Source organism: Manacus candei, unplaced genomic scaffold (genome assembly GCF_025592945.1).
Source record: "Manacus candei isolate 608988 ecotype Guabito, Panama unplaced genomic scaffold, ASM2559294v1 h1tg000063l, whole genome shotgun sequence".
NCBI classification, from domain to species: Eukaryota; Metazoa; Chordata; class Aves; order Passeriformes; family Pipridae; genus Manacus; species Manacus candei.
In genome coordinates, this window is record NW_026138111.1 from 1,506,960 (window position 1) to 1,519,763 (window position 12,804).

General features: G+C 39.6%; 1 protein-coding gene across 2 annotated transcripts in view; it reads right to left on the bottom strand.

The window, feature by feature from the left end:
* RELN (reelin) overlaps positions 1-12,804 on the bottom strand; it is a 279,445-nt gene that overhangs the window by 195,956 nt on the left and 70,685 nt on the right. For both annotated transcript variants that reach the window (XM_051805023.1, XM_051805024.1), the window contains exon 3: positions 2,491-2,626. In XM_051805023.1, coding sequence (XP_051660983.1) covers positions 2,491-2,626 — 136 coding nt within the window. The remainder of the gene's footprint in view (positions 1-2,490; positions 2,627-12,804) is intronic.

Here is a 12,804-nt window from a genome sequence, read left to right on the forward strand (position 1 = left end):
AAGGAGATAAAAAAGGTAGAGCCAATTCTTTGGAACTCCTGAAGTCAGGGAACTGGGTAAAGCAGGCAGACTAACACTGCACGACAAAAATAGCCTTGTTTACTGCAACTTGTGATTTAGTTAGCAGGGGAAACACCAGCTGAGGCAAGAAAGTGTGGATAGCAGAAGAAAAACTGAGAAGGAGGATTAGAGGTAAAACATATTTCTCCTCCTTGTATTTCCTTCAACTGCTGATCACGTTTACTCAGTAGTCCTGCAGCAAAGTGTGATCCTGGAGTAAACACCAACTTCAGAGAAGCTGAGTCTTCCCCTCCCATCTGAATTTGTTCTGTGCGAAACCAAACTGATATAACTGCATCATTTTGCTCATCCTCAAAGACAAAACACTATAACCCATGGAGTATCCTTATACCATGGTGTGAGGCATTCTGAAAAGCCACGAGACTGACAGTCACATGGGCCAGGGACCCTGGGAGCAGCTGTGGTGCTGGGCTCCTCAGTGCAGGATCAGACCTTTCAGCCCTGCCAGTTTTATGCTTACATCCACACTGCAAATTACATAGTCAAGAATAAATTCAGATTTCTGCTATGTATGTCCTGTACACTGCAGCGTGGCTAAGGACTTTACTAATATAGTGCAAACACCACCCTTTTTGAAGGGGTGCTAATGCTGAAGAGGTGGATTATGATTTATACAGATAGGGAATTACAAGTTGGATTTCCAAAACTTTAGCGCTAATCTAACTCTGTTTCCACTGAAGACAATGTTGAACCTTCCATGGATTTCAAGATAGGCAAGCACAGACTGCCTTTGAAAATATCCCTTTAATTTCATTTAAATGGGAATCAGCAGCCATAGTAGTATTTGTATTTCTGTAGAGCTAAATGTCACTTCTTCTTCAACAATGGCAACTATGAACAAAAAACCCCAATACAAAATCACCAAAAAAAAAATCAGTCACAGGAAAATGAATGACTTTATAAACTGACCTCAAAAATCACAGTGGAGGGCCACATCTCATACACAAACACACTGGCAGTCACTGTGCAAGTTAGGACCAACAATTCAACAATTATTTCTTGAATACCAGGGAAACAAAAAAATTCAACAAAGTAAGGGAATAGGCAAAAGTACGCAGAGAAGATGTACAGGCAGCTCAAAGAACAAATTTTAACTGCTTCAACTTGATCAACAAAGGAAACTATTTTTAGAAAGGAATTAAAGGAAATATAAAATTCACAGATTTTCCACAGGAAAAAAACCCATAGTTAACAGATTTCCTCAGGTTATATACAACTGTTGTATATGCTACAAATAAATTCTCAGAATTTAGTTACCACTCATCAAAGCTAATTTTTCCCCCAATTTACTATTAAATGTTTAGAAGAAAAGAGTTAGAAATAAAACTGTCTTGAGATTGTCATCACAGCTAATAAATAATATATCCTGACAATACAGGCAAAAAAAAGTGCATCATGTGGGTAAAGTGAAATATCAAAGACACAGGTAAATCAATCAAAAGGTACTGTGCTCACCATCAGCAATTTATGTTCTCAAAGAAGTCACTTCCTCATTTTTTAATTTTCACAACAGTAAAACAACTTGATTACGTGGAGGACTTACCTACAGCTTCCCAGAACAGACTGACTGGGAATAATACTCAAAGGAAGATTTATTTTGACAACAGGACAGTCAGAGAAACACTGAAAATGCCTCTGAAATGTTGCAATTATTTGCTTAGTGAATTAGGGAGCAGTTTGCCTTTTTTTCCCTGAACATGTCAAAACTGAAACATTTCCTACGTTCACCTGCACTCTGGGTGTATTTTTTCTCTCAAATCTGATGTACCAAAATTCTGGGACAAATAATTAGAAATAACTTGAAGGTAACATATAGTAATATATATGCTAATAATGTATTTTGTTGGTACTAAATCATCAAACGGTTACTTAGGTCTTTAAAAGAAATTACCAAAAAAGCCTCTTGGTTATTCTTTGTTCAGCAGAAGTCGGAAGTGTTTATAATTAGGAACAGTAAATACTTGAGCATGACTACTCTCAAATATTTGTATTTTATGTTGATGCTTACAATCCGAATAATATATGTGTCAGATGTTCTAACTCATACTAGATGCAACAGTTAAAAAATTAGGTCAGCACAAATGAGCTATATACTTAAAGGATCAATAATATGATTAATAACTAAGAAGAATCAATTTCTGTTTAAATGATAGACTTGTATTGTTATTTCTCTGATGACATGCTACATTACAAACCACTATCTCCTTCCTACATGCTTTGAAAATATAAAGTCCTAATATGCACAGAAACTGTTCAGCCAGGAAGAACTTAATATTTTCACTTCATATTGAAGTCTTCACTTTGCAGTTTATTCTGACTGACTCTTTACCCAGACACAGTGTGAGCAGGTTAGATCATTTCATTATCTCCAAAATGATTTTGTTCTATTCCCTTTGCGTGTGTACGTACATGAAGTTGACACAGCCCGTCCCTGCAGGCGGAGCAATCCAAACAAAACTGAGGTTTGTAGTCGGGAGATGGCTCACGTGGGATGCAACCACACTGCACATAAACTGGTTTCCGAACTGGTGGTCAGACATAATTCCTAGGAGAAAGACACAGGGGAGAAAAACAGTAACATGTGTTAATGGCTCATTGCAAGGTGCTAACAGACCGAGAAATACATCTGCCATGTGTTTCATCATGGCAACAGTGAGTGGAAAAAAATCCGAGAGTGTGCCATTGAGTAATTAGAATTAATGCCAATCAAAATATTGGAGCTGGCCTTTGCTTGAGCCAAGACTGACTTTGCATTTACTGCAAGGATCCATGTATTTACTGCTATTATTCTTCATGAGGCCAATACCAGAGGAATTATTTACATTTTTCAAGGAGGAGCTGAATCACAATGTTATTCCATTATCTCATTCACAACCATTGCAGATCTAAAAGAAAATAAAACCTGAAGCAAAAAAAATTGCTCTTTAACTAAGAAAAATGAAGCTTTTAGAGAAAGGTATTATCTTTTTGTATACAGTTTTTTCTATTTGCAAAAAGCAGATGAACTCTGGGTTCATGAAATCTTCTGATCTGAAATAAAAGCAGCAGCCTTCCACAGTTTTACCAGTATACAACTCTTTGATTTCTTTTTTTTTTGAAACATGCCTCTAATACATGGATGACTGTAAATGTCATCTATTAATCCCTCCCTTTGGAATTCACTGCAGTTCATCATTAGACAAAAACCTATATTTTTTGACATAAAACAATATCTGACAGCAATCTTGTCCCCCTTGGAGCCATTCTGTAGTTTCCTACAAAGCAGTGCAAACTTGGTTGTTTGTTTGACACCCTCTGGCTTAAAGTAAGGCAATCTTACTGCAGTGGATCACTACACCTTTAATCCTGGGCCATGAAAGAGTAATTGTTGAAACTATTCTTTTAAATGCTATTATCAGAAGGGAATGCCTTGTTCCAAGTTACTTCAAATATTGAACATTCATTGCAGAAAACAGTGACATGGGCTAGAACATTGCTAATAGGATCAAAAGGAAAAGCACATGGTTGCGGGTGTGTCCGTGCTCAACAAGGTCACTGTCAGCTGTTAGGTGATTGTGTTTCAAAGTTTATAATGGCTGGTATTTCTCATATTCCCTTGTTGCAATTCAAGTAACAGAGAAATAAAACCCACCTCCACCTCTCAGAATCCTCTGCTACTGTTTTTGATGGCAATTCTTCTGTAATGGGAATGCAACAATTTATCTTAAGCCCTTACAGATCCAGAGGTGGAAGGAGTTTGCAAGTGAGAGATCTACATCAAGGAGGGGGATGAATCCTTCCTAATGCAAATGTGGCTCCACCTGCTGCTCCCCAAGGACTGCCATGCCAGCAGCACATTGCAGGGAGGGGTGCCTGTATCACAAATAAACCATTTCGCATTTTATGGACCAAAAGCAACACCTGAAATCCCATTCAGGTACTGGTGAGGATCACAGACTATTGCTCGGGATTACAGATGCTACCTATCCTGAGGGCTATGAAATTCTAAACCAGCTTCAATCTTTTGAGGAGAGAAATGAGCCACAGTGAATTTAAGCAATTCATCCCAGGAATGACAGGAGGCAGCAGGTGGTGGTAATGAAGCCTGCATGTTTTTCAAAAAATAAAAAATCACAACCTCCTCGCTCAGTGTTTTTTAGTTGGTTCCCCACTGAGAATACACACAAGATTTTCTCTCATTCACACAGTTACAGTTCAAATCCCCAGTGATGCTTAAGCCCATTGCCTCAGGATGGTCACAGAGAAGGATCAGGCTCCACTGAGTGGAGCCTCTTTTCTGGAGATCAACAATAGGGAAACCCAGGAATATGGTATTTTACAGACTGTTCTTTATTGGAAGAGACTAGATGCAGATGAGGTTTGGCCATCTCTTGCCATGCTGTACTGCTATTTTGAGTCTTTGTTTGCCTTTCTTGGCTAACTGGGAGGGCTGGAATTAACATCCTCAAAGACACCCACTTGACTGCTGGGCCCAGGCTCACTGCCCCACTCTCTGTGCTCAAGTCTATCCAGCAGTGCCCTGCTGAGATAGATGTGTCCAAAAATATGCCAAGAGAGATCCCTCACAGGGTAGGTGCTATTTAAGCAACTGCTTTGCTTTGCTGAGGGTGAAAGGTGGTACCTGTGCTTCTTTCCCAAAATCGTGGGTCTTGTCCCTCTCTCTGAAGTTTGTGCTAAAGTCAGTGACTTCAGTGATGTGGGCTGGTGTCTCTGGGACTGATGCAGAGCACCAGCCCTTGCCTGTCATCATCCCTGTTTGTACAATGGGAAACAGCCAGACTTTACCAGGTTAATTAAATAACAGATGGTGTCAGGGGAGAAGCAAGAACAGCCCTTCAGTTTGAAGAAATCCCCCTTTCTCCAGAGCCAGCCAAATACAAGGGAGGACAAAGACTGCCCTACCACATCCCCCAGCCGGGGGACAGGCACACCAGCTTGGGAAATGTGACTGCTCCACTGCTTGGCAGCAAGTTGCGAGTTAATGAATTCCCTGGGTTTCAGGCAGTGTACTGCAAAAATGTGTCTAATACATCAAACACGTACAACATCTGTGGAGAATTTCTTTTTCCCTTGATTTACATTTTAGAAAAAGAACAACTTTGCAGTGACTAGAATAAATTCTAAACAATGAAAAAACCCAACTCATTCAAATATTTTTCAGAAAAAAAAGTCAATACGAGCACAGCAATTATTCAAAATGCCAATTTTATAATTCTATCATCATTATCTTGATATTTTATTAATAATTTGTTGTCATAATTTTTACAATGAAAACAACACTACTCGTCTGCTGAACCTTTCCTGAGTACATCAGCTCTATCTAGGGGTTCAGAGTCTTCAGATGGTTTAACTACAATTAAGTACTAAAACTTCATTCAGTGAGTGACAATGATATTATAAGAATTTTTTTAGGCTTAAATCCCATGGTTTCCTATTGAAAAGGTGAATATAAAAATTGTAAAAATGCAAAAAATGGAGAATGCAATTGATATTAGGAACTCACTAAATTAAGGATAAAGAAGGTTATTTTCCCCTTTTCCTTCCAGTCTTTTTGCAGTCCCTTACTATGGAAGGCAACTCCTCCCTTCTCCTCCATCCCCTCTCCAACCTGGTAAGCTGCTTCTCAGATTAAATATTTGCCCCATAACAAATCAAAGTACAAATGTGAAACAACATTCTGCTGCAAAAAATTTAAATTAATACAAAACAAGCCCAATTATACAGCAGCTCTCAGAACAAAACTATATTCTGCATGTACCTCAGACAGCTTCAAAGACAGATTGAGCCTTTGTTTAAGGTCCTTGGCTCAGGTCAGTATTGTTCTGTCCGTATCCTGCTCACATCCTGGTGACCAGTGCAACTATACATCCAAGTCTAGTGTTTACAAAACTAATAATCCTAAGGTATATTTTTAAGATCTGCCTGTATAAAACTCTATGAACTCTTTAGCAAATGATCGTTTCCATGCGACTTATTGAATACTGAAATATTCAAAGGTTTGTGAGAGCTACACATCCACAGCTCCAAAATGTGCTACATGCATAGAAGCTGTTAGCATCTCTCTGAACTCCTTTTCCCGTGGTTTTTACAGCATGTGCTCATCATAATGACATGTTTCAGACATCTGCACTTTCTAGATTCTCCATCCCCTAAAATTTCTAAGGCTTTAGGAGTTTCAGTATAATCAGTATAACCATTATAACCATTCAAATCCCAAACAAGCTTTCTACCTGCCAACAGCACTGCTAGGAGAGGAACTAGACATACTCAGTCTCTCTCAAGGGAACTCAGCAGCTGTTTTTATTGTGTAAACTCTAAAAAAATGTGCTTAGCTCTATTCAATGCACTATGTATAGTCACTGAATCAAAGAACTGAAGAGGTAGATTTCAAGAGAGAGAATAAATCCAGGGATAGAGAAAATTTATTGAATGGGAAATCTTAGGCAAAGTCAGATGACAAATACGTAGCTTCAATCTTTACATGTTAAAATACTTTTTACTGATAATCAGAATCACTTGTAGGGGTGTAGCAGCTAATGCAGGGAAATGTTTTGCCTCTTTTATAAGGTGGCATACAGGAAGGTGAGCAAGACGTAAAATGCTGTGTTAGGTGGTCCATAAATGGTCAAATGCAAGTGTGGTTCCGGAACTCATTACTACTTTCACCTTGTTATGTAGATTCTCCAAAAGGGAGAACTATAGAGGATAGGAACTACTCTCCCATTTAGGCCCCTGGAAGCCAAAAGATGATCTTTTCTACTGGTAGAGCTTGGAAAGCATCTAATGGTGCAGATAAATGCAGAAAGATTCACATAATTTTCTGCTTTTTGAGTCTGAGAAATATGTATCTGTGATAACCCTGACTTACACACAATAACAACATAATGTTTGGTATTACAACATGACATATCCTCCTTACAGTTTTCTAAACCAGAACTTTACATAGGGAGCTGCATATCAAGGTCCTTTATAAATCCTTCACTGAGGCTAAGGCTCAACAGAATTTCCAGTACTAAACCAGATGAAAGGTAGTCTACCATTTCCTATTTCTTACATGAATTGAGTATGATATTAAAAGAGAGGGTTAATGTTAAATACAGGTATGAAATGAATGAGCACATTTTGGTTTTGCTGCCTCTAAACTGATTATCTGCTACATGTTTCCATTTTCAAAGCTATGTGTGACAGCAAAATGACAAACATAAAATATTGATGAAATACCAAGAACATAAAGCCCTAAGTAACAAAATCATTCTGGGCTCTTTGGGAAAGAAATCACTCCTGATTAATAGATAACAAATTTAAGTCAGAAACAGACACTTTCAAATTAGATTTTGCATTATGTAAAAATGAAGTACCTAGTCCTAGGAAGAATCTTTTCCCTTAGGAAACAGAGCTGGGGACCTACATTCTCCATCCAGGCTGTAGCATTTTGAAGGGTGATCCACAAATCCGCAAGCTAAGCACAGTTCTGGTATTACAAAGCAGGGAGTGACGCAAACAGGACTGTGTCCAAAGACACCTCCCATGCTGAATCCCGTGCTGAAGTGGCCAAACAGAGCCTGCAACTTGCTTTTCCCATGCAGCACCAGGGACTTGTTCTGTGAGGGAATGTAGGACTGTTCATTTTTTTCCAAATGGAAAGGTGCTAGTAGCCACATATTTTATAATTATCATTTAAAGCAATCACGCTGCCAGAGAGTTTATGCCCTCAGTCTCTTCTTCCCAAAAGCACAACCTCTCTTATGAAGACTAATTATGTAGAGAGGTCCCCCACTCTCCTGACTCATGTAAGACCACACTACTCAGATGCAGGAGGTGACATGGCTTGGTGGCTACCGACAACAAGCCTCACTTTTCAGTAAAGTCCCTGTAGGACAGGTCTCCAGGACCACTGCAGAACCAAGGTTCTCCTGCAAGTTAAGGGAAAGCCACATGCCTTTCCACATCATTTGAGAAGCAAATTGGAAGCACAGTTGGCAAGGTGGCTGGCAAGATCTGAACTCACAGAAAGTCAAGTGCAGGCCCTAAGGATGTTTTTAGGTTAAAATCTGAATGAATATAGACACAAAGTGCTATTTACAGCTGCTAAAGCTGTCACTTTCAGACAACGTTTTCAGAGGTAGAGACTTTCCTTTGTCCTATGTCTCTTTGGATATTTAAAGGACCTTTTTGATCCTTATCTGTAAATATGTGTAAAATGAAATACATTTTTTCACTAAATGCGACAGCAAGTGAAATAATAGTTTATTTTTAGTTATTGGAAGAATATTTGAGGAATATCCTTAAACTGTTATGAACCACTTTCAGGACTCTGCAACGTAAATCTTAAAATTCTGTGGAGAACTAGTGGCAGGAAGAAAATCAAACCGCTATGTCTTCATGGTGGGTTTTGTGTTCCCTTTTTTTAAAAAAATTCAAACGTGTTTAGGAAAAACATCAGTAGTCTGTGTTAAAAAGGACCGTTGGGAGTAAAGAAATATCTAGAACTGGTAACTCTAATTTCTAAAATGTGAACACAAATGTACAACCAGGAGCTCATGCAGTTTCTATCCAAGTAAACAGCCAGCTAAAGATAAATAAATTACCCATGCAAGTTCCTTTCAAAGTGAGTAAAGGTGCAGAATATGGCCCTAAGTGAACTGCACCCACCTAGCTAAAATATGTTGTTACTGATTGATTTTGGGGGGATTATTTCATTCTGCTTGACAGAAAAAACACATCTCTATTTGACAGAGTGTAACAGACTGCTAAAGCACTTGGTAGCCCTTGTGATCATTAAAGGTCAGGATGGTTTGGTAAATTATTAAACAGTATGAAGAAAGAAAAGACCAGCAAATGTCAGATATATTCTTCCACCCAGCAATATACTACCTTTATCTTTCTTGAAATCATACGTTTCACTATTATTATTACTGCTTCGTTATTAGGTAATAAATCCTTTCAGCATATGCAATGCTAGGGGAAAATGCCATCCACATGCTAATAAGAACAGTGGAAAAAGACCAGATAAATGTATAATATCTTAATAAAGTCTGTCACTAAAATCCATCAGTCCTTCTGTGATCAGAAGACAACTAGAGCCTGAATACAGCAATCTGATTCTTGGGAAGGTACCACTGTGCTGAAGTGACTCACCTTTTCTTCATATGTAAAATTTTAATGGGGGGGGGCTATAGTTCTGCAAACAATCATTTATTGCAAGTTCACATTTGAATTACATTCACAAGTTGGGATCCAGGTATGAAGCAGATCACTTTACGACTTTTAGGTGCTTTATGCTCACATTTTTGAATATTTACTGAAGCAAGCCCTTCACTAGAAACACAGGTTTGCCGGAATAAACTTCTCATGTATGGATTTTTAAAAATTTGCTCTGAAAGAGAGGATATATTTTTACTTAATCTCTCTTTTAATGTTCTACTTTAAAGGGATTGTTAATTAAAACTTTTGAGCAGCCTTTTGTTAGAAACCACTTAGGAGTATAACTTCATCTCAAGGATTTATGATTACTGGTCTCATTAAACCTAACAAGAGTTACACATATGGAAATTGTGGTTCATGAGGAGAAGAATATCCCTTCTTTTGCATAATTCCCGAGGACACTGAACGAGCCCCTTGTGTAATGTGTGATATGGCTGCATGAGTCAGGAGGATGACGGTGGTGAGCCCTTGGTCTGCAGTGTGTTGGTGGTTTCAGGGTGGCCATTGTCAGAAGGGATGAGAGGACAATTTACAGCTGAAGTCTAAGTGCTCCATAGAGAGCAACATGGTACTAAGTTCTCCAAGGCAAGAAGATTTAGTAGCAGTACAGAGGGACCAGAAGCATTTGTACAAATACAAAATGCTAATAAGTTACTGTGTTGCTGAAATACAGAAGAAGAAAAAATCTCTCAAAGATTTGAGCCAAAATCTATTTTAAATGTTTTCCTAACAGCCCCCCAGCATGTTTTATAATAGCAACCTTTGCTTTATAGAAACGTGTTGGGCTGATACCTTCATTCTGTACTAGCTTTTCATAGATCTATTTTAGCAGTGTGTTCCAGTTTATTCTGTTGAAGAAAAGCAGCTGTCTCTGGTTTGCATTTACTTACTGGGCCTTTTTTACTGTTACTGTATTTGGCTTCTGAGCGTCTCATCCATATAAGCAGCTCTTGTACAACTTCCCAAAAATATTACATTTCTCTGAGCCTTTCCACTTCGCAAACCTAAATCTATGTCCCAGTAGCCAAATATCAGACACTGCTGAGTGTGGACTGAGTGGTTTGCATAGTGACAACACCCCTTCTTGGCTATACTGGTGCTGGTAACACCCCCTGGTACCCTGTTTGCTCTTCTATAGCCTAGCATGACTAATTGGGATAATGGCTTCAAGGCTTTACCTACAAAAGCCTAAGTCTCTCTTTAATTTATTTTAAATGAACTTAATGGTTTCTGGCAGCAGTCAGCCTTGTAATGCATTTCCTCTATTTTGATCCTTCCCCTGCAGCCATATTTTGCATTTGCCCACACTGCTGTCACTGCCTCAGTCACTGAAGGACGCACTCAGTGCCTGGTATCTTTGTTGCACTTGCACTGTCCCTAATTACTCTTTATATCTCTGTTGTCAACATTAATGGTGAACTTGGATGATTTAAAATTGATAGTTTTCTCCAAGGCAAATTAAGTCAGTCAAACCAATCAATAAGGATAACTGTATAATGAAACCAGAGGGACTTCTATATAAATCCTTCCAGATGGAGTATTTATCATTTACAGACATCTCTTCCTGTTTTGGAGTGATGTCGTTATGGAAGTTACCCCGTTCTATTCCCCAATCCCTTATCTCAGACCATGTGAAAGTCAACTTGAAACCATGTATTGTGTTGTCCAGGTTTCAATTGGGATAGAGTAATTTTCTTCCTACTAGCTGGTAGAGTGCTGTGCTTTGGATTTAGTATGAGACTAACATTGATAACACACTGATGGTTAAGTTGTTGCTCAGAAGTGCTGACATTTACGCCAAGGAATTTTCAGTGTCTCATGCTCTGCCAGCGAGCAGGTGCACAAGAAGCCAGGAGGGAGCATGGCCAGGACACTTGACCCAAACTGGCCAAAGAGATGTTCCATACCATAGAAAATCATGCCCAGTATATAAACTGAGGAGAGTTGGCCAGGAGCTGCCAATTTCTGCTCAGGGATGGGCTGGTCATCAGTCAGGTGGTGAGCAATGGTATTGAGCACCACTCGCTTTTTTTTAACCCCTTTGATTTTATTCCTCTCTCTTTTTTTCATTTTAATTACTATTATCACAATTATTATTTAAATTATTAAACTGTTAATATCTCAAACCCCTAGTTTTACCTTTTTCTGATTCTCCTCCCCATCCCACTGGAGGTGGGGAGGGGGTTGGGAAGTGAGTAAGTGGCTCACTGTAGTTGGATTCTGGGGTTAAACTACGATGTGTTCAGAAGCCACTGTGTGTCCCTCACCAGCATCAGCTGCAACATCTCCACAGAGCTGGAGACAAGAGGCAATTTCTATTCAGAGGAGCAGTCCTGGAGGCGCTGCAGGTCTTCTGATCCTCTCCCCACAGTTGGGCTTAGAGCAGCCTCAGCAGTGCCTGCATTAGGGTGAACTGTGTAAGGTCTCCTACAGCCCCATGTCACCTTGCTGGGACACTGAAGTGACCTATGGCATGGCCAGTCCCACAGCCTCTTGGGAGACTTATGGGATAGGCATGTCTCATAAAGGCCTTTCCTATCTGCTCAGGAAAGACTGCATGCAGGCAGGAGGGAGGGAAAAGCCAGCTGAGGTAATGATTATGCATGAAGATTGTAGCTTTATCTTCATGCATTTATACAAGGCCAACCACTAGAACATGTGCCAATTGTAAACACCAGTTATAGTGTCCGTAACACTTTGATCCGGAGTGAAGACGTTTGCATCAGTGACACAGGAGCACTGGTTTGCCTTTCTGGGAGTTGAGAAAAGAGTTACAAATTCCTCAGAATTCATAACTATAAAAATAAAAACTGTAAATAAAGCTGCATAATGGGCAACATGGTCATGTTCAGCCTCTGCAAAGGTTTGAGGAGAGTAGAGAAATTACCAGTCAAGTTGTTGGGAGAAGTAAGGAAGAAGTGGGACTGAAAGAATGGGTTGGTGGGTTGAATGCGGAAATTTCAACTGAAACTGTCAAACTCCAGGAGTTATTTTTTTGAAACTATACTGAAATTCAACACTGCTGGCTAAAATCCACCAGTATCTCTGTCTGTATCAAATTAGTAGTGGAAGGAAGCACAGTCCTGCACACCACCTGTATACTCCACAAATATTCTAATGTGTCTGGACAAAACCTGCCAGATTTGCCTTATCTGTAGCCAAGAATGGATTACATTTACAGTTTTTATAGCATATGAGAACCAAACTGGGGGGGCCCTGGCTGTCAGGCTGGCAGTGGTCTAAAAGCATTCCTGAAAGGGAGAGCATGTGCTCCTCAGGTGCTGTGAACCAGCAGCAGGATGGGAGGATAGAGGGAGCCCAGAGGTGACAGCCAGTGTGGCTGAGAGCAGTGTCAGTCATTAGCACCTCGCTGACTCCCAAGGTGATGATACCCTGACCATGAAGTGTCACATCGCTGTCACCAGAGAAATGCACAGGGGAAAGAGAAGCAGAAGTTCTGATATTCAGGTGCTCAGCAAAGCTGGAGTTTGAAAAAAAAAAAAAGAAAAAGAACAATTT